This window comes from Lepisosteus oculatus, chromosome 11 (assembly GCF_040954835.1).
Source record: "Lepisosteus oculatus isolate fLepOcu1 chromosome 11, fLepOcu1.hap2, whole genome shotgun sequence".
In the NCBI taxonomy this organism is placed as follows: Eukaryota; Metazoa; Chordata; class Actinopteri; order Semionotiformes; family Lepisosteidae; genus Lepisosteus; species Lepisosteus oculatus.
The window spans coordinates 4,205,273-4,229,004 of NC_090706.1; the positions used below are offsets into that span (position 1 = coordinate 4,205,273).

At 40.1% G+C, this 23,732-nt stretch overlaps 1 protein-coding gene across 3 annotated transcripts in view; it reads right to left on the reverse strand.

The window, feature by feature from the left end:
• Window positions 1-3,559: 3,559 nt before the first annotated feature.
• The window catches only part of rcan3 (regulator of calcineurin 3), a 39,051-nt gene continuing 18,878 nt past the window's right edge, over window positions 3,560-23,732 (reverse strand). For all 3 annotated transcript variants that reach the window (XM_015348617.2, XM_006631244.3, XM_015348616.2), the window contains exons 3-5: window positions 11,004-11,177; window positions 9,972-10,143; window positions 3,560-6,874 (exon numbers count right to left, since the gene is read on the reverse strand). In XM_015348617.2, the coding sequence (XP_015204103.1) occupies window positions 6,720-6,874; window positions 9,972-10,143; window positions 11,004-11,177 (501 nt within the window). In that variant the 3' untranslated portion in view covers window positions 3,560-6,719. The remainder of the gene's footprint in view (window positions 6,875-9,971; window positions 10,144-11,003; window positions 11,178-23,732) is intronic.

Here is a 23,732-nt window from a genome sequence, read left to right on the forward strand (position 1 = left end):
TGACTTCATCACTGACTTCTAAGAAGGGCACACAAGTGAACTAAAGGCTGCCAGGAATTCAAGCATACAGACTGGACTAGGTGAGACAGAAAGATGGATCACTCAGCCTCAGAATTAGAGAAGTGTGTGATTCTGGAATATAAATGCACCAGATTGAATTTTTATTGCCCCATGGTTGAGAACACAGTGGGTTTTCCCTCATGTGTACACTGAGTACAGACGTGCCTGGCTTGATCAATTCATGTGCTACACTGAAAGAACATTCTATGAAACCGCATGAAATGGGGTTGCTCTTTCAGTTGATATAAAAAAAAATGAAACACTTTGAAACCATAGCTGTGGTGTCAGAAGGCCTGATAATTCTTTTAAAACAAAGCAGCACTCTGAGCTGGCGTGTTGATCCTGCTGTGTGTGTTTGTGTTTCTTTCTTATGCCCCTGTGATTCCGGCTTGCGTCCTCTCTGAGATCAGAATGAGCTTGCAGGAAGATATTTCTTCAGGCGGCAGAAACTGCTATATTGTATAGCTGACAAATCACACACCTGCTTGGAATTGAATCCACCAATTATTTAGTAGCCCCTCGAAGCAAGAACACTCTCTCCCGTTTCACGTAATAAGGCGCCAGGATACCAGCACCCTTGTCCAGCTCCTGCAATTAATTTGTTCCTGTAGATAACGGTAATAAGTAACCTGCACAGTGCTTCACGGGGTGATAAAAAGTAAAATTAGGGCCCAGATCAAATCAAAACATTGAGTCTGCTATTAATGATTGAACCTAAACTGAGGCAGTATGTCATGACTGGTTTCTAACAGGTTGAACAGGGAAGCTTCCTGAAAACAGAGCCACTGTCGGTTTTGTCATTTTGAATTGGTGGATTTGTTGAAGTTTAGATTCGATACTGAGCCCTAATCTTACTAATATTTGGTAAATAATAGTGAATGGTAATCTATTAACTCATCACTCCTTTTGCGTTCAATAGTATTGGCATTCTCAGCTACACATTATCAATTCAAATATTGACAACTGATGAACAGATTTCCTGAGGTACTCTGTGCGCAAGAGTAAGAGGTCTTTCTTAATCCCTCCATCTGCGAACCACTTTATCCAGTGCAGGGACGCAGGGTAGCCTGGCAAGCAAGGCAGGACACACGCTGGATGGGACTCCAGTCGATCGCAGGTCTTGCCTTACCTCCCAGCTAAAAATCAATTCACTATGATTACTAAGCATTCATTGGCTTCTTTCATGTCCTAGACGCAGCATTTGGGGTTCAAAGTTTCCCCTGCAACGTGAAGGTTTTAAAAATGTGTACTGTATTTCCAGGATTTAATCAATTATGTAGAACCATGTTGGAAAGGACTGAGTGCAGTTCTACCCAAAGAAATGAAATAAAAGATTGAGATTTTTGTCTGCAACAATATACCAGTATTTATTTTTCAAGTACCTGACTCAGAGATGTTTTTTTATAATAATTCCTATAGTTTTATGGTACTTTTCATTTCAAGGTGCTAGACATGTTAGAGGACACACCAGAGCAGGTGGAGGAGTGAGACCTCAGTTTAACTTCTCAGCTGAAGGATGACATCTTTTACGGTGCCGTGACTTGTCTCATCTGGAAATCTTGGTCCAACACTTTCTGGGCCACCAAAGCAATTATAGCAAAACCACAGGACACAGTGTGGTTCTGTGCTTTCATTAACTGACACAAAGCCAGGATGCCCAGGTGAAATCCAATCGGCCTCCTGCCGAGGTGATGGACTGATGGAGCTGTGTGCTCAACATGCTTCTCTCCTCCCTCCTGGTCAATTACAGGATAGTTCTTTAGATTGATTTAAAGGAAGTGATAAATCTCAGTGGCAGCAAGGTTAATCATTCTTTCCCCAGAGAGTCCTTGATGGACTAATCTGGGGTACTAATGGAATACAGCCCACCAACAGAGGTTGCTTAATACAGCCCATGGTTGACACAAGCAGGCCTCAGGAGATCAATGTTTCTCTTGTCGAGGATGAAACTACAGCAAAATGTGCATTACAAACAGATTATTTTCAACATAATCCATGCAGCAAACTTCCCAATCCTGTTTTTGTTTCTGGTTTGGGACAGCATGTACTCAGGGGATTGCTACATCAATCCTTTAAAAACCTTTTAAATCAGGGGCGTCATTTTGGATGACCTTGTATATGCTAGTTTTTCTTCCTACAACAATTCAACAATCAACCCAATTATTTTATTAGTCAGACATATAAACAGGATTTAATGTTTTATATGGCTGATGACTCAAAACGCCCACTTCATGAAAAGTGCGTTTACTTACTGTACACCTCAGAGCCAAGTAACTTGCATTATGTATTCAATTAATTAAACAATTAGACCAACTATGTAACTGAGAGATCACAGGGAAACAGAAACCTACAGGATTTGAGTTTGACACCCATTTTAGACCAACAGATCACACTTAATAAAACTTGTCAATAAGCAAGAAACAGGGTTCATCACACAACAATCCCCTTATTTTTCAGTGCATGTGCCCATCTTAGTAATAGCCTAATCACCATTATTGTGAAATACATTTTCTGTAAATCAGAAATAGGAATAGTAGGCTAATTGCTTATGAAGGTTGACCCGATATGTGAGGTTATTCTAATCAAGCAAATTAGTGAGAATAAAGGGGATTCATAGTCTGACAGTGCATTCAGAATTACACTTATCTGATGACTTTACTGTATGAAATCAATCACTATTATATTTATAAAATACATAGATAGCTCACACATTGTTAGCACATGGAAGATAGAAAATGCATGCACACATATATCTGCATCAAGTTAGAAATCAATACACAAATGGGACAAATAACAGTAGAAACGAAGCTGTACTGAAAATACAGGCCGAAAATCCATCAGATCAATATCATTCAATAATTAAAGCCTTATTGTCATGCGTCATCAGTTTTAAGAGTTTAAATCCGCAGTCAAGGATTGGCAGTCCTTTGAAAGGCCGCGTGAAAGGTTACCACGAGCCAGAGAAATGTTTCTGCCTATCAGATGTTCAGTATTCATTCTGATGAATGTGGACTGCAAATAGGATGGAAAGCTGAATATGACCTATAGCTGTTCTTTTTAACACTTACCTTGGCTGCTTGTGGTAATTAGTCGCATCCTGCTTGACTGACTCATACAACAATCTGACTCATACAACAGTTACAAAAAAAAAAGAGCATGAACTCCATGTAGCATGGTTTGTTGTTAGCAGCTAACTGACCTGAGGATCTAATCTGTTTCTAGAAGGAAGCCAAGGTATGAGCTTTAGGAACATGGCCAGGTAACCTGTTCCACACTCCCACCACCTTTTGTGTAAAGAAGTGAGTATCCTGATTGGAGGACTTCAGCCAGGTGTATCCTGAAAGAAACCAGCATCATCTTCAAAGGCACAACTTCATACTCCTGTACTGACGACATTTCTGTCATTTAATTGATTGTTTCCTTGCAGTGTGAAGATTACAGTCTTCCCCAGAAAGGTAAACGTGAGAATTATTAAAGAAAAAATAAACTGACTAAAAAGCAGGTTTAAGAATAATTCTTTATATATTCCTAAGTGAAACAAATTACATTCATATTTCTACACAAATATAAGCAAGTAACAGTCAATAAAACAATCCTGAAAATTATTACATACAACACATTAAATACAGTTATAACCATAAATTATTGCTTGATTGCTACTGTTTTTCTGAACAACTACAATACAAGAAGACACAGTATTTATATTTCAACCAAACAGTACAACAGTGATGTTATTGATCATTTATAGACTTCCAAGGAAAGTGAAAACTGAATCCATTTTCAACAAACGTCTTGTGATTGCTGAGTGATGATTCAAGACAAACACAAGTCCCTCTTTTTTAAATGACTATTCCTTTCAATTGATTTAAATCCTTAACTAAAACCTTAGAAAAGTAAAAGCTTAGTTCATTGGCCACCATAACGTAATGCTCTGTACACATTTTTAAAACAGTTTTTGAGACGGAAAACGCACCCAGTTTCAAAAGATCCCGATAGTAAAATGCTAAACGAACACCATCATCTGACAATGCGTTTGCTGAGTACATATCCTGTTGACATCTTACAATTGAACAAGATACACTGGTTTTAAACCATAGACATAGAAGTTAAGCTCGTGTCAGATAGCATATTTATGTGCAAATACACACAAAGTCATAAGATTCTGAAGGCATTTTTAAAATACCCCCCTATCGTATATATATCCTTTCTCCCTAGAGCTACACTTAGAGCACATGAGCCTGTTTAACTATCGATACTATACCTGAAACTTTTTTAACAGTTGGTACAGTATATGAAATTTAAACTTTAACACCTACACTTCTAGGCCTGTGAAAGCAAAGGCTATAAGGTGATTATGAAAAAGACCATTTTAATTAAATGCAACATAATGATACTCCTCCACGAGGATGTGTCATCTTATGAAAAACAAAAGACGATCAATGCCAAAGGGAATAAAGTGCTACAATGCAGACTAATCACATAATAATCATTACAATGACAACAGTAATAATACCCAGTTAAAGCAGCTTTCCAGGTCTGCTCATCAGTTCTGACCTCCACCAGTTTATTCTGGAACTGATGAAGGAGCACTTCTCCACAATATATTTCACTTACTGGAGGTTTAGTATGTGAGAATACTGTGGTATTACAAATTAGCTGTTTGCAGCAAAGCAGAAGCCTTTTTAAAGTACCAATATTGCTGGGCAAATACTGCATAAATAAAGTCTGTGTGTGTTTTTACTGTGACATCACTTCATATTTAAATGCTGGACAATAAAGTCTTTTCTTCCTGCTGAAACAAATCTGATGTCCAGCCCAGCCTAGTCTACAGGGGCTAAAGTTCTCTGTTTTAAGTTACCAGGTATCACATGTGAAGAGTCACCTCACACTGAAGTTTGTAGTAAGGAACATAAAGGCTTCTTCTAGTGCAATGCAATGAAAATACTTCTTCTTAAGCATACAGTCTAACAATAATAAAAGGGCAAAAGGGTTAAAATGAGATAGCAAGTTACACTTTAAATTATTATTTTAACAGCTTTCTTATTTTTTCATGATGCTTAGAACAAGTAAGCAATTACAATTGATAAACTGCAAATCAACACGGCAGACTTTATTAAGATTAAACCACAATATGCATGTTGCAAAAAGTTAAAGGTCGGTATTTTCTAGATCTGTTGACAATTTTTATTGGTCCAAATCAGTTTTTATACAGACATCGTTGACCTTAAATATTTTAAAGGAAAAAGTCTAATTCAGCAGTTTGATTTGCCGGCAAGCAACAGGCTCAAGGCAGGGAACACCACAGCCAGTTTTATGTTTTTGTCTTAGTTTTTGGCAATGTTACCATACAACACAACAGTAATTAAATATTTCCTAAATGCTGCAAAAACAAAATGCTTCTGGATGCAAACGAGACTTCTAGTTTATAATAAATGCAGAGTGAGAAGATTTATTAGCTATTCAACACTATACAGCCAAAGATCCAGATGTTCTCTTCAAAGCTCTCTGACAGCTCAAAATACTTACAATTAAAAGGCATTCAGTTACCATGGGTTTCCATTCACAATAATGGCCCTGTTGTGGCATTTTGAAAAACGCTAGCAGCCATGCAGTGTATATGAAGCAAGTCTAAAACGCAATGAAAATGTAATGGCTTTAACTGACCAATAGCACAAAACAACAGTTGTCCTAAAGACATTTATTAAGTATTCTTATCTGACAATGATTAGAAGCTCAAGATCCTTTTTCCCTTGAGCTTTCTTTTGTTTTGGGACATTGTGAACAAAACAGATTTGCTATAATCTGTCCTAAGACCTATTATCTTCCTGCTGTTATTGTCTAGTTCCCTCTGAATGATACGTTATTTCGCTTTTACAAGTCAATGTTTTTCACCTTGCTCAGGGTTAACACAAACCAAAGCCGGATTCAAGGCTTCCTAAAGCTGTCCATCACCCTCACCAGCTGGAACAGCTGCTATACAAATGGGACCCCACTTTCGATGTTGCATGAAATCTAGCTTTGTCCGACACAAAAAAAACACCACAACTTCTAGATATGTTTGTTTTGGTTTCTAGGACAAGTAAAAAAAATAAACAGCGACCACTACATCAGCATGCATGTGTGCAAACAGCTTACGGTATCAAGTGCAGGGGGAGAACACATATTTCAGTAAACAACTCTCCTTTGAAAAAAACAACCCTCACAACGCTTGATCCTCCAAACAGGACAAGCCGTTGCTATGCAGTCAACTTTCTTCTGAGCTTCTTGTCCGGTTTACGTGTAACGTAAAGTGCATCCTATTTCTGTCCGAAGGTCTGCAGCGCGACAGGTCAGCCGATATGGACGCAAGCAGCAGACCCTGGTGAAACAAAGTCTCTGGATCTGCACCTGATTATGGTTATCGCAATTCTCATACTGGTCCATGAATAAGAATAATAAGAATGAAAAAAAAAAGGAACTGAAGAAAAGCCAGCGAGAAGCCACAGTGCTTGAAATGAACACATGAGTTTTGTCTTTCTCAAGATTCACCTGCTTCGTGTCAGCGAGCAGGTCTCTCTCTATACAAAGTGTGCGTGAAGCACCAGTACAGACCTGCCACCTCTGCGTGCTCCTTTGCTAAACGTTACTGAAACTGAAACGAAGGACGAGCTTCACAGCTTTTAGTTGAACAGCTTGGGAGGGGCTTCTGGGCGTCTCGTCTGGATTATCTTTTGCTTGGGCTTGGCCTCCTCCTCTTCCTCGGTCTCGCTCTCACAGACGTGCACCACCACGCTGGGGGTGGACTCGGTGCCAGCGTGGAGCTCGTACTTCTCTCCTGGAGAAAGAGCACAGGTAAAAAAAAACCCCGGGAAGAGAAAAGAAATCACTAGCAGGACGGATTCACGCCTCACACAAGGAACGGAACTGCGATGCAGAGGACAACGGAAACTGTACCATCCGCTAACAAGAGTTTTGTGAACCTCTCTGTATCTATTTTTTTCTGAATCTACTCCCTTCTGTCTTGTTCTATCTCATCATCCATCCATTTTCTAATCGCTTCTTCCACTTCAGGGTCACGGAGAGCCAGAGTCTATCCCAGCGAGCAACAGAGCCAGTCTATCACAGGGTGTGCAGACACACACTCACACTGCCCGCAGGAAAGACACACAAACATGGGGTGAACATACCACATAAACCCCAGTTAGACAGCACCCCGGGAACTGAACTCAGGGCCTAGCACTGCAAGGCAGCAAAGCTAGAAACCCATGAAGAGGTTAAGGTGCTTTACAGTGCATCCCAGGCACAAAAATACTACACTGGGAACCGAATCTTGAATTGACCAGCAGGACCAGACTTACAAAGATGTCACACAACCACAGATGGCCATTATTCTGTAGTAAGACTTCACTCACACTTCCTGGTGACTGGTGCTGTCAGCTGCGACAATACCAAGATTAATGCAATGACTGATTACACTGAATCTGGCTTGTTCATTTCAAGGACAGTTAGCAATAAAGGGTCTATCAATCCAGACCAGAAATAAGTATTGTGTTTTTAATAGTAAATAGAATGTCTGATAAACTGCGTGATCTGAATGTTTAGACGTTCGATTCAATAATGTTCACGGCTGGCTGGCTGGCTGGCTTGTACCATTTGCTTTTTGTGACGCTGCCTTTCTCCAAACCTGAGAAAAAAAAGTCGCTTTCAAGAGGGGAATTACTAAATCTGTCTGATGCTATTTTAGAAGAACGATTCTCAGGCAAGAATTTATCTTGAGATACAGCCTCCCTGCACCTTATAATCCTCTGAGCTTGTAATATATTAAAAAAAGATTGTATCGGGGTTGCCAAGGAGACGAGATGAGCCGAGAAAACGTGATGAGAGGTTTTTCTAAACAAGACTTCCTCTCCGTGACCTTTTAGAGAAATGCTGCTTTGTACAACACACACCAGAGGGCACAAGTGTGCCACTCAAAAACTACTGCGATGAGATTCAAAATCGTTTTTCAGATGTTTTTCACATCCAGTTAATGCAGAATATGCCCTTCACACTCTTTTGAACAATAATATACAAAACATTTTTAGACACTGAGGAGCCTAATTATAAACAAAGACACTTGAAAGGTATGTTGCTAGTATTTGTAGAAGTAAAACTAAAACTACTGTAATTTTTCAAAACCTGACAAGCCCTGGAACCATCTTCAGTGAAATGCGATACAGATTTTGTTTTTCCAGACTTTACAATAATTTGCGGCTCCTATGTGCTTGTAATGAAGATCTCTTCCTTCCTTCTTTTATTGGTGCTTTTACAATAATTTTGCAGGCACTGAAAGGCCTTGTCAGATGTGTAAAAGCAATTTAAGATGCAGACTTTACGAGCAAGTGTGTGGGGAGGGAGGTGGTGGTGGTGTTGTGTGGTGCGTCACCAGTTGAAAGGAATGAATGAAAAAAACACGATAAATCACCCAGCAAATACTGAGACCGTAAGAACATAAGAAAGGTTACAAACAAGGGGAGATACTCAGCTCAGTTTGTAGTTCATGTCTCGTACCAAGTAAGTGTTTTAAATCATTGAGACATTGCAATTGCAATTAATGTTTTGCATGCAAAGCCTGTTCTTCAACTTCTGATTTTTACTTACAGCTTCACTGTTTTCATGTGAAGAAATATTTGTACACAAGAGTTATTTTCACACACTGTGTTCAATTAATGTGTTCCGTTGTCTTCAATTAAGCAGGAGGCACATCACAGGTGTCTGAGTGTCTGAATGTAGAATGCTGAACGGGTCTCTGTCCAAGCACCCTGCTTTTCTTGCCAAAAACACATACTACTCACATTACACATCTCGCTATCCCTTTGGTTTCATAATAGGACTAATACTAGAAAGAGAAACTTAATTTATATTCCCAGTGCCTTTTATATTTAAGTTGACTTGCTTCCTTTAAAAAGGGCAAGAACAAGCAGTAAGAGATCAATTAATTGAAATTTCCCACCCCTTCCCCCTCTCCACTGTTTCTCTGCCTTTGTTACATTTAAGTTAATCTGATCATCTAATATGAGTAGCAGTCTTAAAATAAATACAGGCCGAAGCCCTACCTTCCTCTAATGAGATCAGTAGAGTTTTGTGTTGCGCAACACTGAGGGGAAGCAGGTTTCAATTAGCCCCTTTGATGTGTGGTATTTTTGAAAGGTTACTTGAGCTGCTGTCGCCAGCCAGCAGGCTCGAGTCCATGCCTCCCTGCACCACATTAGAACAGTTGTGCTTCACACCACTCCACTGCCACTTACAGTATAGAGCATTCATGGGGACAGTACAGTGTTTTCTGAACATATACAGTTGCGCCTTTAGTTCTTCCGAATCAAGAACCACCACTTGCTAGGATGAACAAAAAGGATAGTAAACTCTACCTAAAAAATAAGCAAAAACACTAAACAAGCTTGTTACACATACAAGCTGTTACTTAAATCATGCAGCTGTAGATCTGCAGACAACAGTGGAAAACTGACAGCCAGCAAAGTTATTTCATTTCACAAACAGAAGAGATATTATAGTAATTAACTTCAGTGCTTGGTTATTTTAAAATGTTTATTCGTGATAATTAGTTATGACTCTATATGATGGGTGATCTGTAATTATCTGTAGCAAAACAATGTTTTAGTAGCACTGAAACTGCATGAACAGATATAGCTTCCTGCAGCTATAAAAATCGACCTTGATGAGTGCTGCTACAGAAATCTTACAAAAGGGGACTGTCACGTCTCCGATTAAAAGCCTGGATGAGTGTAAGGAGACACAGGAGAACATGAAAGAGGAATAAAAGCTATGGGAACCCAAGGAAAAGGACAGTAGGGGTGTGATGTAGCCATGGGAAAGCTGTGGAAATTCTTGGGGTGACCGTGGTGCCCCTCTGTCAGCTCTGCGAAGGCACGTACCTGGGCCCAGCTTGGCAACAGCACACAGCAGATCGTAGTTGATGACCGGTGTGGCGTCCTCACTTTGACTCCAGCCAACTGGGGGAGAGGCCGGGGGGGAGATGAGGAACTGCTTAACCGGCTGTGGGGGGGCCAGATAGGACTTGTCCGTCTCCTCGCCAGAGTTCTGCACCTAGACACACACACACACACACACACACACACACACACACGGGCGAGAGAGACGCTCAAAATCCTTTTCTCTGCTGTACTATATGTTTGTGTCCATCTAACCTAGCTCATACCCCCCCAGAAAAGGAAAGTGATCTGCATCCCTTCCCCATTCTGTCTCCGCGAAAAGACGTGGCTTTTTTGGAAACGTGATCTGCTTTGATTTTTAGGACACCCCCCACTCCACCCCCTCCCTCAACTGGACCCTCATCCAAAGACCAAAACCACACTGAAAGGCTCAGATCAAAGATGGGAAGGCTCCAATGAAATCTGTGTGAGTAAGGACTGGAACAGCATCGGGAAAAGCGGCAAAGTTGATGTCACATGGAAAACTTTCATTCATAAGCGGACTAGCAGGTCACACGAGGATGGTTCCTTGCATTTTCTTTCAGGCGTTCATCCAAGAGGAACCCCAAAGCTCTCTACAGACCAGTGGGGAACCAATTCATCCACTACTGATGTGCAGCCCCCTCCTGGCTTATGCACAGCAGATTTGCCAATTAAGAGCGAACATAAAGCAAGTTACACTGGCCCAGAGAGGAATTAAGCCAGGACACCAGCTACAAGGTTTCAGTGAACTCATCTAGAGGAACGTCCCCCGTCATCATTTTAGGGTGCAGGTTTCCAGTGGAAACTTGTAGCGGTTCCCTGGTGTTCCCTGGGAGGGCTGAGGAGGTCTGGGATTTGTTGAGATGAGACTCAAAGCTGGTAAAATGTAGGTCTTCACATGCTTCAAAGTTATTAATTTGCCATCTCGGGCTTTGCTCAATTGCAAACATCTCCCACGGCAGAGACCAATGCTGTCTGCATGCGGCATCGTACCTGAGCAAAGTACAGTTTGAGTTTCTTTCCATTGAACTCGGACTCATGGAGCTCAATCCGGGCTCTGGCTGCTGCCTCAGGGGAAGTGAAGTTGATCCGCACTCTCCTGAAGCTCTTGAACATCTGGAACGATGCCTGCTCGTCATATATCCGGAACAGGGCCTCAAACCTTTCCTGAAACAAAACGGAACAAAAATGAACAATGATTCGAAGCTAAACAACAACAATCAAAAAGATTCTGCTCAATTAAAAGAGAGGAAAGGAAATGAAAGTAGGAGGATGTCGGGACAATAAACAAGTCTGATTTTAGCTTGAAGGTTATCCTCATGCCACTGAAAGCAAAGAAGTTGTACAAACGAAACTTCCAAGTGTCTGATCCTGTTAAGAAGGTAAACAGGATAATTATTTTTGCATAAACCTCTAAACAAATAAACAAATCTTTTGTGCTCAGGAATGTTTGGATGAGGACCACTTTCTGCATTGAACATTACTAATCGTATGTTTTTGTCGGAAAAGATCCTTAAATTATAAGGACCACTGGAGAGGACTGAAATTATTTAATGATACTGTGCAAATCTCGACACTTATTTTCACACAATGACTGGTTTCAGGTTACAACAAACTAATCTCCCCTGCAATTAAACAGTTCGTTCATGCATTTTCGGAGCTGAAAAGTACAGGTTTTGGCATCATACATTTTCCACTGTATCATAGCTATACAGCAAACATGAAAAGGCAGCACATTTAAACCTTTGGTAGCGGGGGAGCCAATTACAGTAATCGCCAACAATACACAGAGCAGAATGGCACTGTGGGTAATCAAATATGACCTCTATCTGCTTACAGGGCAGGCTGAGGGAGACGCTCAGTGCCAGAATGATGTAATCTGTGTTCCTCCTGCCAGCAATCAAGCCACCTACTGGACTCCAGGACCATCAACAACAACAACAAGGCAAGGAGTGGTGATGGAGTCTCGCGTACCTGTCCCCATGCCACTATCGTGGATGGGAATGGGTATCTGTCTGTAAAATTAAATATGTGCTTTTTTCTCATGGATCCAACACAAAGAGATGAAGGAGATGCACATTGCTGGCACTGGCTCTTCCACATTAATACATACCTGAAATGATTGTGGTTTTAATGGGAACGGCCTTTCTCCAAAGCACGTCACATGCCAGAAGGTAAATTAAAAACCAATTCTCTTCGCTGTAGGAAAGACAGGATCGCTCCACTGTCAATACTTAAAATGTAATGATATATCAAAATGCTATGCATTGTCCATTACCAAACACTTTTTAGACTATAAATGTCAACTAACGCTCAGATAAGAATGATCTACTGTATGTCTAAAAAAGGACAGAACCAGGGAAAGTGGTCCAAGTAAAGTTAAGTATTGGAAGGCTGATTATACAACTAAGTGCTTCATTAGCCTATTAATTCTAGAGTGCTTTCAATTACTGAGATGAAGTACTGTACTTTGGAAACAAAATATTATCCTGGAACTGAAAAACAAACAGTAAAGCTGAATAATTAAAAGGCTGTGTATCCCTTTCAGAACAACGTGATACCAAAAGCCCTTCGGGGACTAATCAGCAAATGGCTGGGTGTCAAAAGAGTTGTGAGCCTCCTGGGCAGGAGAGTGCTGGTCCTGTATTTGCTGTGAGTGGACAATCCACTGGCCTCATTGATTACAGTTCCTTCCTGCTGGCAGTTAAGGCTTGCAAAGACAGTAGCTAAGCAACACTGTGACATAATCCAGGATATCTACAGACAGGAAGTTTAGACAGGTTGGGAACAAGCTTATTCTTCATCCCTTCTGACTCTTTTCGGTTCCCTGATACAATTCATCTTCGCTCAGATTTTAAAATCTGGAAATATTAATTTTTAAAACACAAAAGAACAAAGTCTCTTTACTGATCTGGCTATTGGAAAAGACCAAGCTGCACTGAGATGCTTAAGCTTTTTGACAAGAGTAACAGTGTCAAATCAGGACTCTCTCTCCTGTCACTGAAATACCTGCAAGTCTGGGGTACTGTGTGCTTTTCTGAAGAGGTTTTCAATGTGAACCAATTCTGCAATTCATCCTTTTTTAAAAAACTATGCTGACAGTACCACCCAGGTTTTGTAGAGGCGAATTTCCATCCATCCATTTTCTAACCAATTCATCCAATTTAGGGATGCAGGGAAGCTGGAGTCTATCCCACCAAGCAATGGGCACAAGGCAGGATACACCCTGGATGCTGGTCCATCACAGAACACCCACAGACTCAGACATGCACACACTCGCATCATGACAAATTTTCCCAGAAGCCAATTAGCCTACCAGTATGTCTGTGGACTGAGGCAGGATACCGGACCATTTGCAGGAAACCCACACAAAACTCAATGAGAACATATAAACTCCCCATAGATGGTACCCCAAGAATTACATCCAGGACCCAGATTCTGTGAGGCAGCGATGTTAACCACTTTGCCACACTTGCAATGAATTTAATAGCCTAAAATACAACTCATATTGTTAACACATAATTAGTTATGAAGCTTATTTTCAGTTAATGTGAATCACATGAAAATAAAGGTAAAAAAATGACAGGAAAACATTTGATACATTTAGCTAATTTGGTTCAATCCAAGCCAAAAGCAGTGGAATTTTAAGAGCATCCAATCTCAGGCTGCTAACTAAGGTGCACAACTCAGCTGGCATGGATATTTACTCCAGTAATACAGGTTTCCAGATATGATTAAAATCCACTCTCTCCAGTATGGGTCATGTTTCTCTGTGGTGAATGGAGTTATTGTACATATTGCAAGTAAAGTGTGCTACAGGTTCACTTTTTGGAGAGGCACTTTGAGAGAAACTAACAGCAGGGAGAGAGAAGCATAAAAAATGAAACAATTACCTAGCTGCACGAGAACTGGAGTTTAGAAAAAATACTTAGAAAATTATTTTTTGAGCCATGGCAGGATAAAAATTTAAGTTCAAAATAGCTTTTTTCTCTAACAGGTATTTGTAGGTGTGATATTTTTGACAATTAAATGTTCATTGACTTTTTCCATGCCAATCAGTTATATTGTTTTTTTATTGGTCACTTTTTGATTTTTTTCAGATACAGGTTGCTCTTCTTCGATCCTTATTTGGTTTCAGATTGCTGACAGTACTCTTTGGGAAGGGGAGTATTTCTCTTACTGACTCTGCGGACTGCAACATGTTTCTAAATTACATTTGTCCCCATGAAGAAAAGAACAGATATAATACATTCACATGATACAACAGATTTTATACAAATTCATTCACAAGTAATGAATGGATAAGTCCTACCAGTTCTCATGAGAAGAAGAACACTGGACTGAGGTTCTGCTGATGGTTTGTTTTTTCAGTGACAGCTATATTTATTTCATTTTGGTTGATCTGGGTCTCTTGTCTGAAATGAAGCCTCATTGCAGTGAAGGGTTAAAACAATATAAAACTTCGCAGTATTCTGTGACACTTCAGAAAAAAAAACATTCTGTACAAATTGTCCGATACAAATTGGACACTTCAAATGTTTATATGCGATTATATGATAATGTGCTGGTTGAAATAATGTACTCTCTTTACTTGCAACTGACAAATTAAACTATTGAATTAATTTACAGGCATTTAAATTTGCCTGGATTATACAGTATAGGAAATTTTATAGGAGCATCTCTCATTTTATGCTTTTCGAAATTATTCGGGTTAAGTAGCCAGAGTTTTATTATTTAGCAAGTTTTACTTTCTTTATTTTATTTCATATTTGTAGGTCTTCTCGATTTTGCCAAGGACTACAAAGAGGACAGCTTTGTGGTTGAATTCTGCTGCAGTTACAGCTCTTAAAAGTCAGACTGCAGTCTGCTGTGCAAAATTTCAGCAAATCGCTTTTAAAAAAAAAAAATACTGCTTTGCAGTGCAAGACGACTACTCTCCCAGGGCCCCACTGCGTTCAATTTCCTGTACAAAGACCCCCCTCCTCATCTCCTCCTGTTGGGTCATATTGTGAGAAGCCAGGCTCCAAGTTCACTGTTAGCAGCTGCCTTGACTGCTAAAATGACTCAACAGAGCCCTGAGCTTGAATCCCTTTATGCTTGTACATACAGCTCTTAACAAACTGCATAAAGTGGGCACTTCACTCTTACTCTAACCCTCAGTAGACTCTCTGCTTTTTAATGCACAGGTTTTTAAAAGTGATTAGCATCTGCCGATAAGCATCTACAGAACTTCACAATCTCATCCTTGAAGATAGCTCCATGTAGAAGGTTGGAGGTGCATGGATTCCAACCCTATGAAACTCTGCCCTAATATCTTTAAGCAAGGTACAGTACTCCACTCACATTGCTCCAGTTATGGGTCTGCAGCTTGTCACCTGACAGGAGAATTTGAGAATTTCTGCATTTGCTATTAAAACAAAGAACTGCTAACACGTCTCACAATAGTTTTTTGCACACCTTTCCTCCTGTATCTGCATAATCATACTCTAATCTATAACCGAACAGTATGAAAATTGCACAGCACTTGTGCGATTTGTAAAGGAGACTGAAATCAAAGCAAGAGACCAGTGCAATCACAGATGTTACTAGCTATTTATTTTACACAGTTGGGCCACTTCATTTTTTAAATGAAGTGAATATGACAAAACCTCACCAGCCCTCTGCTGATAAAACACTACATTATGCACAGCCTCTTTCAACTACCAGTAGCACACCAAAATTGTTTGACTGTCTGCGTCAAACAAATCAGATCTGAACAGCATCTCAAAAACCTGGACTGACGCAATTGTTCCTGAGTGCTTTTTTTCATTTTCACTGGGGGGTTTTGCTGAATTAGTAACACACTGTTGTTCACTAGATAAGCACAATTCCAGAAGCCAAAAATACTTTTCTAAGTAACACTTAATCAATGAGGAAAAAAAATAAGAGACTCTTTGCTTCCAACACCAAGCTATTGCCAGGAAATTAATCAACATGAGCAGAAACGTTCAGTTCACAGTATTTGTTTTTTCAGTAAGGAACACGTTGAAAGGACAAGCAAACTGCTGTCCCTTCTGTTGCCTAACTTCTTATTGTTAGAGCCTAATCAATTAGACAAAGAGAAATAAAGTTATTAGGATCGATACTTTAACCAAATTCAATATGATTGCAGGCAGCATAGTGGTGCAGTGATCAACAATTCTGCCTCTAGCACTGGGGCTGATGTTCAGTTCTGGACTTGGGGAGCTATCTGAGTGGAGTTTGCATGTTCTCCCCATATTCCCATGAGTTTCCTCCCACAATCCAAAGACATACTTGTATGTTAGTTGTTCTCTAGAAAAACTGGTCCTGATACAATTGTGTGTGTTTGTATCTGTGTGTTTGCTATATGATGGACTGGTGTCCAATCCAGGGTATACCCTGCCTTGTGTCCACTGCGTACCAGAATAGGTTCCTGGTGTTAGAAAATGGATGGATATTAAAATAACTTTTTACACAATCATATTCCAACAGGATTACCTGTTTTTCCTACTTGCTTGGAATTTGTCAAGTAAACTCAGATACCCTACTTACCCTACCTGCTTTCATTGTTGGGAATATCTGTTTTCCCTTTTAAAATGAATAAGACAGTGTGTAAAGTAGCATGCATCTTACAGAATGTTAATAACCCCAACAAATGCATAAAGAGATATCAGGAAACCAGAATTTCCCAATAGCTGTGCCCAGCAGGACTCTCACACTTTCAACTGCAATGCAACAGAAAGCAGAGTTCTGGTTTCAACACAGCATACTACCAAAAAAACAGAATCCAGGTGCTACACTTCAGATGGAACCAGAGTTGAAGGTACCAAGCCTGTCAAGTAATATTGCCACACAAAAACACCAGTCCAGACTTTCAATATAGAGAGACTCTTAGAAATAACAAAATGCACAAGAAATGAACGTCCCATAAGTGTTCTTGAAAAGCAAAGTGCACATGAACCAAAGGGTAATTCTGATGCTGTGATCCTGCTCCGAGGTGCAGTCTTTTGAGGGGGAAAAAAAAGCTTTTGAAAAACAAAAATCAACATTTTCTACTGAACGTGAAGCAGGTAGCTTCAAAACCAGTAGCTCTACAGGGTTCAAGGGCTTCCTTTATTTTACAAAACAAATCTGTAACCTAACCGCACGCACTTACTTATTTATGTCATGGTGTTTAGGTGGACTTCCGGAGCGAGAGATCGTGTTGCAGAGGCAGAGGCGAAGAAACACCGGCTGCTCTCGGAGTGGCAACTTTGTAAACCTTATACTGCGCCTGTCGGAACCTTTAGATTAAGCAGTTGTTAGATCGCAGAGCAAACTTTACGCCACATTTGAACTCCCTGAAGTGGAAAGCATGAACATGAGGTTAAAACAATGACACCGCGGAGGCCAGATGTTTAGATCTATAATGATGGCTAGGACACGCACCAGTAATGTAGAGTGATGGCTCACAAAAACACTTCAGAGAAGAAATCTGCTTTGGAAGAGGATGCAGGTTAGAGCCTGCGCTTTCGAACAAACACCTCATCTGTTTTGTTTTATCGTTTCTGCCAAACTGTAACGAATGCAAAACACTTTGGAATGACACACTTGAACGCCGTCTGATGTCAGCCTTTGATTTTTGCGGTTTTGAAGTTGATGGGCAAAAGCTGGGTGTAGAGTCTGAGTTAGGCTTTTAAAGTGCACAAGTTTAGGATGTGCATAATTGTCGCTACACAAGCAGTGACACGATCCGTTTCGTTGAGCAGCCGATACTTCAGTAAACACCAGAGGTTATTTTAAAACAATACAAATGAAGTGCGTCTATCAACATACATTCACGTCTCCGTGGTTCTACGAGTGATCATTTCCACAGTTATTATTGTATTACTTAAAAGCACACTGTAGGATAAGAAAGTGTAAAATCGTTAACACTGTTCGTCGGAGGCCAATATAGCCATATTTTCACCTCAATGACGGTTAATTGTTTCTTTTGCTTGTTTTCTATATAAAACATACAGTGAAAATTGATTTGTTTCCCATGACGGCAGTAAATACAACGCTAATTGCAACTGTGAGCTTCTGACACTCAGTTCTCCCAGAACACGCAACTCTGAACCAGTAATCATTTTTATGTGGCATTAAGTAGCTCTTTTACCACAGGTACTAGGTACACAGAGCCAGAAATCATCCAGTACACAATAAAAAAAGAAAACGGATCAGCTACTGGAGCGCTAATTACACCCCCCTTCTTAGACATTATGCTGCCCGCCATTTTTGGAAGCCTCTCTTGAGATCTCTTTTCTCCTCGAAACACGAGGTTCCGATCGTTTCTCCTGTTCAAGAGGCTTGTTGAACTTCGTGAGCCGCAACACAAATTAGAGATGGGGGGTACCAGTGATAAGAAAATAAAGCGACAGTTTTTCCAGCTTTCCAGATATGGAGAGGAACCCACCTCCTCATAAATCCGTAAACAGCCGTTAAATTTTACGACGTGAAATTTGAAAGGTCAATACAATTGCTGAGGATTTCCTGGATTTGGAGTCCTTTGTATGATTACAGGGATGAGTGCAGGACAGGAGCCATCACAGACCCCTTTGTCAAGGAAAATAAGGGGCAGTGCAATGCGATAGACAATTTCTTGTGCTTCCCCATATGACTTAAGTGACTTGAGGTCAGTGGACAGAAAATTATGAGAACCATCAAAAATCAGTAGAGGATGGCCTGAGACTTTTTTTTCCAGAAACTGAGGCAATTACCCATCTTACAACTCACATTTTTTAACACAAATGCACTAAATGTATTTTTTTTTCTTTGACATTTTCTAATATTTGTTTAAACTCTGGTGATCCTATAGTACTGTGGTGCTTACGGTTTTGAGATTTTTGCCGGTTGCCCATTCAATAATAATAAAGAAAATCATTCATAACTATCCTATCCCATTTTTACAGTATCGACTGTTGTTGTTTTTTTTGCTTTAAATCAAACACATTTCTAGTGATCAAAACAAAAACCTACTCGCTGTTCTCTACTTAAATCCAGATGGAAAACGTTTAATGTAGAGTAGGAAAATATGATTGATGACGCCCACTTGCAAGATTAGGCAAACTGTTGAACAGTTCTCCCTGGGTAATGTTATTCAAGAATGGATTAAAACTCTTTTTCGTTCTATTCTCACACTACTCTGTCACAACCCCCGCATTATGCAAAAGATGGATAAAGTTTGTTGTACTGAAGGAGTGTATCTGTTAGCAGCCTTACTTCAGGTGATTCAGCAGAGAAAATGAAATTCACAGAGGGGGTATAAAGGGAAGAGACGCGCACACAGCAGCAAGAGATCACAGTTCACATGGAAGAAAACGAAACAGAAAATCTGAATTCTGAACGAAAGATCCTGCATAACTTCCCACACAAACAAATGTATTAAAAGGCTGGTCACCACACCATAGGAGTTAAATATGTGATTTGTAATGCCTGTTCTGTTTCTTGTGGAAGAAAATATGAAGGCTCATATTAACAATAGCTTTTTTTTTTCCTGTACAGCATTAGTACAGTTCAGGCTACTAAACAATTTAGCCACAAATTGTTCACAACAATAAAGGTCTCTGTGTATGCCATGACTATTCAACAAAACATCATGTTGGATCTCAGCTCTGTGATCACACACACAGTCCTAAACAGGGGGGAAAAAACTGAAAATACATTGTAAGGCAGATTTTTCTGCCTTTCCGATTTCTATAAATGTACAAATAAAGGTGGAGATAAAAGTAATGTTATTTACCAGAACATTTAGTATACATAATATTATTGAACTATATTAATCAGTGATTTTTCTTCTTACTTAATTAAGCACTTATTCATCCTAGCAACAGGGTTATTAGCAGATGCGGTAAACTGACTCAATTAAGGTGCAGAATGCCTCAGAATATTTGAAAATGTGAGTTAAGGTCAGCCTATACTAAAGCACATATCATGCACATTGAAGCCAGGCTCATTAAGTCGGTACAAGATCAAGCTAAAATGTTCTCCCCGGAGAGAGACAAGATTTTAGTCGAAGTACACTCGTTCATCATTTATGGAACTTGAGTAAAAAATTAAAAACTGCACACTCTATGGGACCTGTGCCACTTGGGACTAAGCACAAAATTAGCTGAAAATAATTATGAACATGTATCTGTTCAAAGTGTGCTTTTAATTACTTTCTCTGTGCTCATTCACACTTTCAGCAGATTTGATCAGAGGTAACAAAAGACTGCTGAGCCAGATTCTCTCTGATCCACTGATTGACCAGTCAGCCAGACCCACCCCGACACACAAGCTACCATAGGAAAGCTTCATGTTAATGGAAATATCATTAGATTAACCTATCACGCAATAAAGTTAAATAAATAAAGACAGAACAAATAGCAACCTTTTACGATCCATTTAATAACAATGGTCTCTATTTATACTGCAATTTCCATTACACCGACGCATGACTTTAAAACAGGCACAGTACAATAAGCGGTGGTGGGCATTATTGTTGAATTATAAATAGAACAGAAGAAGAGTATGAGATCGAGGTAATGAGTATGCCCCACAAATGCAATATTGCGCGTACTGTGTGTGCAGGAACTCATTTGCTGGTGTCATAAGATCACGGATCATGGAAAAAAGTTCGAATTAATTTGACACAACAATGCTGATGTCATTTAGGCAGACCTTACAGCTCCTTTATCAATACCAAGATTAACATGGTGTGTGTTTTTATAAAAACTGTACTTAAACACCCTAAGTCTAAGAGTTGCCCATGGGGCCAAACAGGCATGGCACAGGCTACCGTTTTCCTAAAAGTGTGCCGACTGAAGCTGCCAGGATTTTTCCGAAAGAAGCTAAAATTATTGTCTCATCATAACTTCCATTCATTTTAACATAATTGGTAATGTTCTGAGATTTTGTGTCAGAATGTAGGGAACTAGGCGTTTCCACAACTCTTGTTCACGCCAAAGTGTTGAATAAAAGTAGAGTGAAGCACATATAACATAACAGAGTTCGGACCTATTATAGAGACCCAGGCATGTGTTTCTGTAGTCCATCTCAACCCAGTCCACACCACTAGTTAATTACAGTATTTTAAGGATCTTAAATAATGCAGACTAATATTTGGGATGTAAACACTCCTGAGTCGATAATCTCTGCACAGCATGTGGGTTATTAATCCTGTTATTTCAATTTGGAACTAATGTTTTCAGTCAGACAGGAGGTTTGTGGCAATCCATAATACTTTCTTAAGCTAATCCTATCCACACAATGTTGTGCAACTCCTTAATAGGCTGTTTATAGGTACCTTCTCCTGTGTTTCCTTTTATACTATATATTGCAGAGTCTGTAATAGTATTATGTTTTTTTTTTCAGAGCAGAGTCCATAAGCCCACATTTCCATTCAAATATGTACAGATACGTGTGTGCCCTGTGATAGACTGGTGACCTGTCCAGGGCGGATTCTGTCTTGTGCCTGTTGTTTGTTGGGATAGGCTCCAGCACCTCCACAACCCTGTACAGGATTATGTGGTCAGAAAATGGATGGATGGACATTCCAAAATGATGAGCATTGTTTGAAAAGCTCCTAGCTTAAAAATGAACAATAAAGTGGGTATAACTGCAATGTTTCTTTCTTGCACCTAATTTTTTGCAGGTTGACCACAGCAGATGGTGAAAATCACAGTACTGAAGAGTGGGTGTTCAGTCAGTTTTGACACTAGAGAAAACTGAACCAGGAAAAATGAAAATGTTCTCTTGCACAGGATGACAGTGCAGCACCTCCTTCGTCAGGCTCCTCTTCAGTCTGACAGCAGATTCCAAAATAAGAAAGTCAGAAATCTGCGACTCTGCTGAGCAAGCCCACTTTCCACAGACTGGGCAGAATGTAGCAGCAACAGCAATGGCCTGGTGTGTGTGCGAGTGCGCATGTAATTGGCGTTCCTGTACAGCCGAAAGTGATGAGTTTAGGGAAAACGTCATTAAAAAACTCAAAAAGTGGTGCTCTGCTTCCTGATGTGCTTGACATGAATCAAATGAATACTGCATAAGCCTCAGACAGAGACGTGGAAGTGCAAGGTTAAAACCACATTAAAAATTTAGCTCTGAAAGCAAAATACAACAAAATAAATCAACCGGGGGCTTATGTCCATCATGGTGATTTATATGTAATAAGGTTAATGAATCAAATAAGACTCTCAGTATGTATTTGGCTGATCCTTTTGATCAAAGGCTCTTCAGAAAAGTTGCTCTGGAGATGCAGAAAAATAATTAATTGTGTCAACCACACATTTATCTGTGCTCATTTAATCAAAGCATACTGGCTCATATGTAAACCCCTAGCAGGTAAAGACTACAATGAACATATATAGTGTAGTGAAAAAAAAAACAATAAGGCAAAACTGCTTTTTTGTGTGGCAGTATTGTCCTGCTCACTGACTCTCATAATTAGAACATTCATATTAATAAACTTCTCAAGGGCCAATGCAACCCAGTTTGCACAAGATAACCTTGAGTGCCTCCTAGTCCTCCTAGTAGACACTAAGCTTAACGAATGTCACACTTCTGGTCAAGCGAGAGGGTCTGAAATTATCAACCCGCCCGGACCTCAGGGGCTGGCTAGTGAGGTCTAATGGCCTCCTCTCATTCCTAGACTTTCATAGGTTGTAATGGTGGAAGCCGGATCATTTAGTTGAATGAGAGCTTCAGCTGAGACAGAGTGCAGAATCCCAGAGCAGACTGGACGGTCCTTGAACAATCGATGGCATCAGTGCTTACATCACCCGCAGTCTGAAAAGAGAGCTTGGCTGGTGGCCTTGCTTACTTGGGAGGTGAAGCTCAATCCACAACGCCAGCCCTAGGAGGGCGACTGCAGTCTTTCTAAGGGGCTTCAGAAACAGCAGGTCTGAGATAAGCCTAACCCTGACTTGTACAGCATCAACTTAACTGCTTGTTTTCTAGAGTTCACTTAAATTTCTTATTTCACATGTACAGATTAAGTACCACACACACAAACACACGGTGTTCCAAGTCTTCCTAATGAAATTTGCCAGAGGTTGTGCTAAACACAGCACATGGGGGCCAGATGAGCACCAAAAATGTCTGTGTCAGACTGTGGGCAACCTGTACTACAGCAGCAACACTTGGCCCCTAAGAAACAAAAACCACACCCTGTGAATAAAATGAAAAAGTGAACAATATTTCACAATGTAAATCTGAGCCACTGCAGTGTTGTGTCCTGATCTGACACACTGATTTCCAGTGCCATGTGTATAAGGGCTCTTCTTAAAGCCTAAGGCCAGCCAATGCACACCTAAAATGTTTATGGATGTTTCTAAATGAATGAGGCTTCACTTAGGGTGTCATTCACTTAGATTCCAAGAACATCAAAACATTTCCAAAGCAATTTTAAGCCTGGCTTCTTAAGCCTGGAATAAGAAAGAAATGGCAGAGCTGCTATAGATTTAGCTGGACGAGAGAGCTGTTAAATAGCATGTGTCATTCCAAAATGGCTACCTGCAGCTATGGACAGGTCTGTGGTTATCGCAGCAGTGGTATTAAACTAGCTTATATCTCACCATTTGTCATTATCAGCTTCACGCAAGGTATTATTGTCTCAAAAGGAAGGCTGGGGCAGGGAAAAATAAATTACAGGGCGTAAGACTGACATCAGTATGACTGAATAACGTCTGGAGGAATAGATTGCCGGCTTTTCGACTTAAAAAA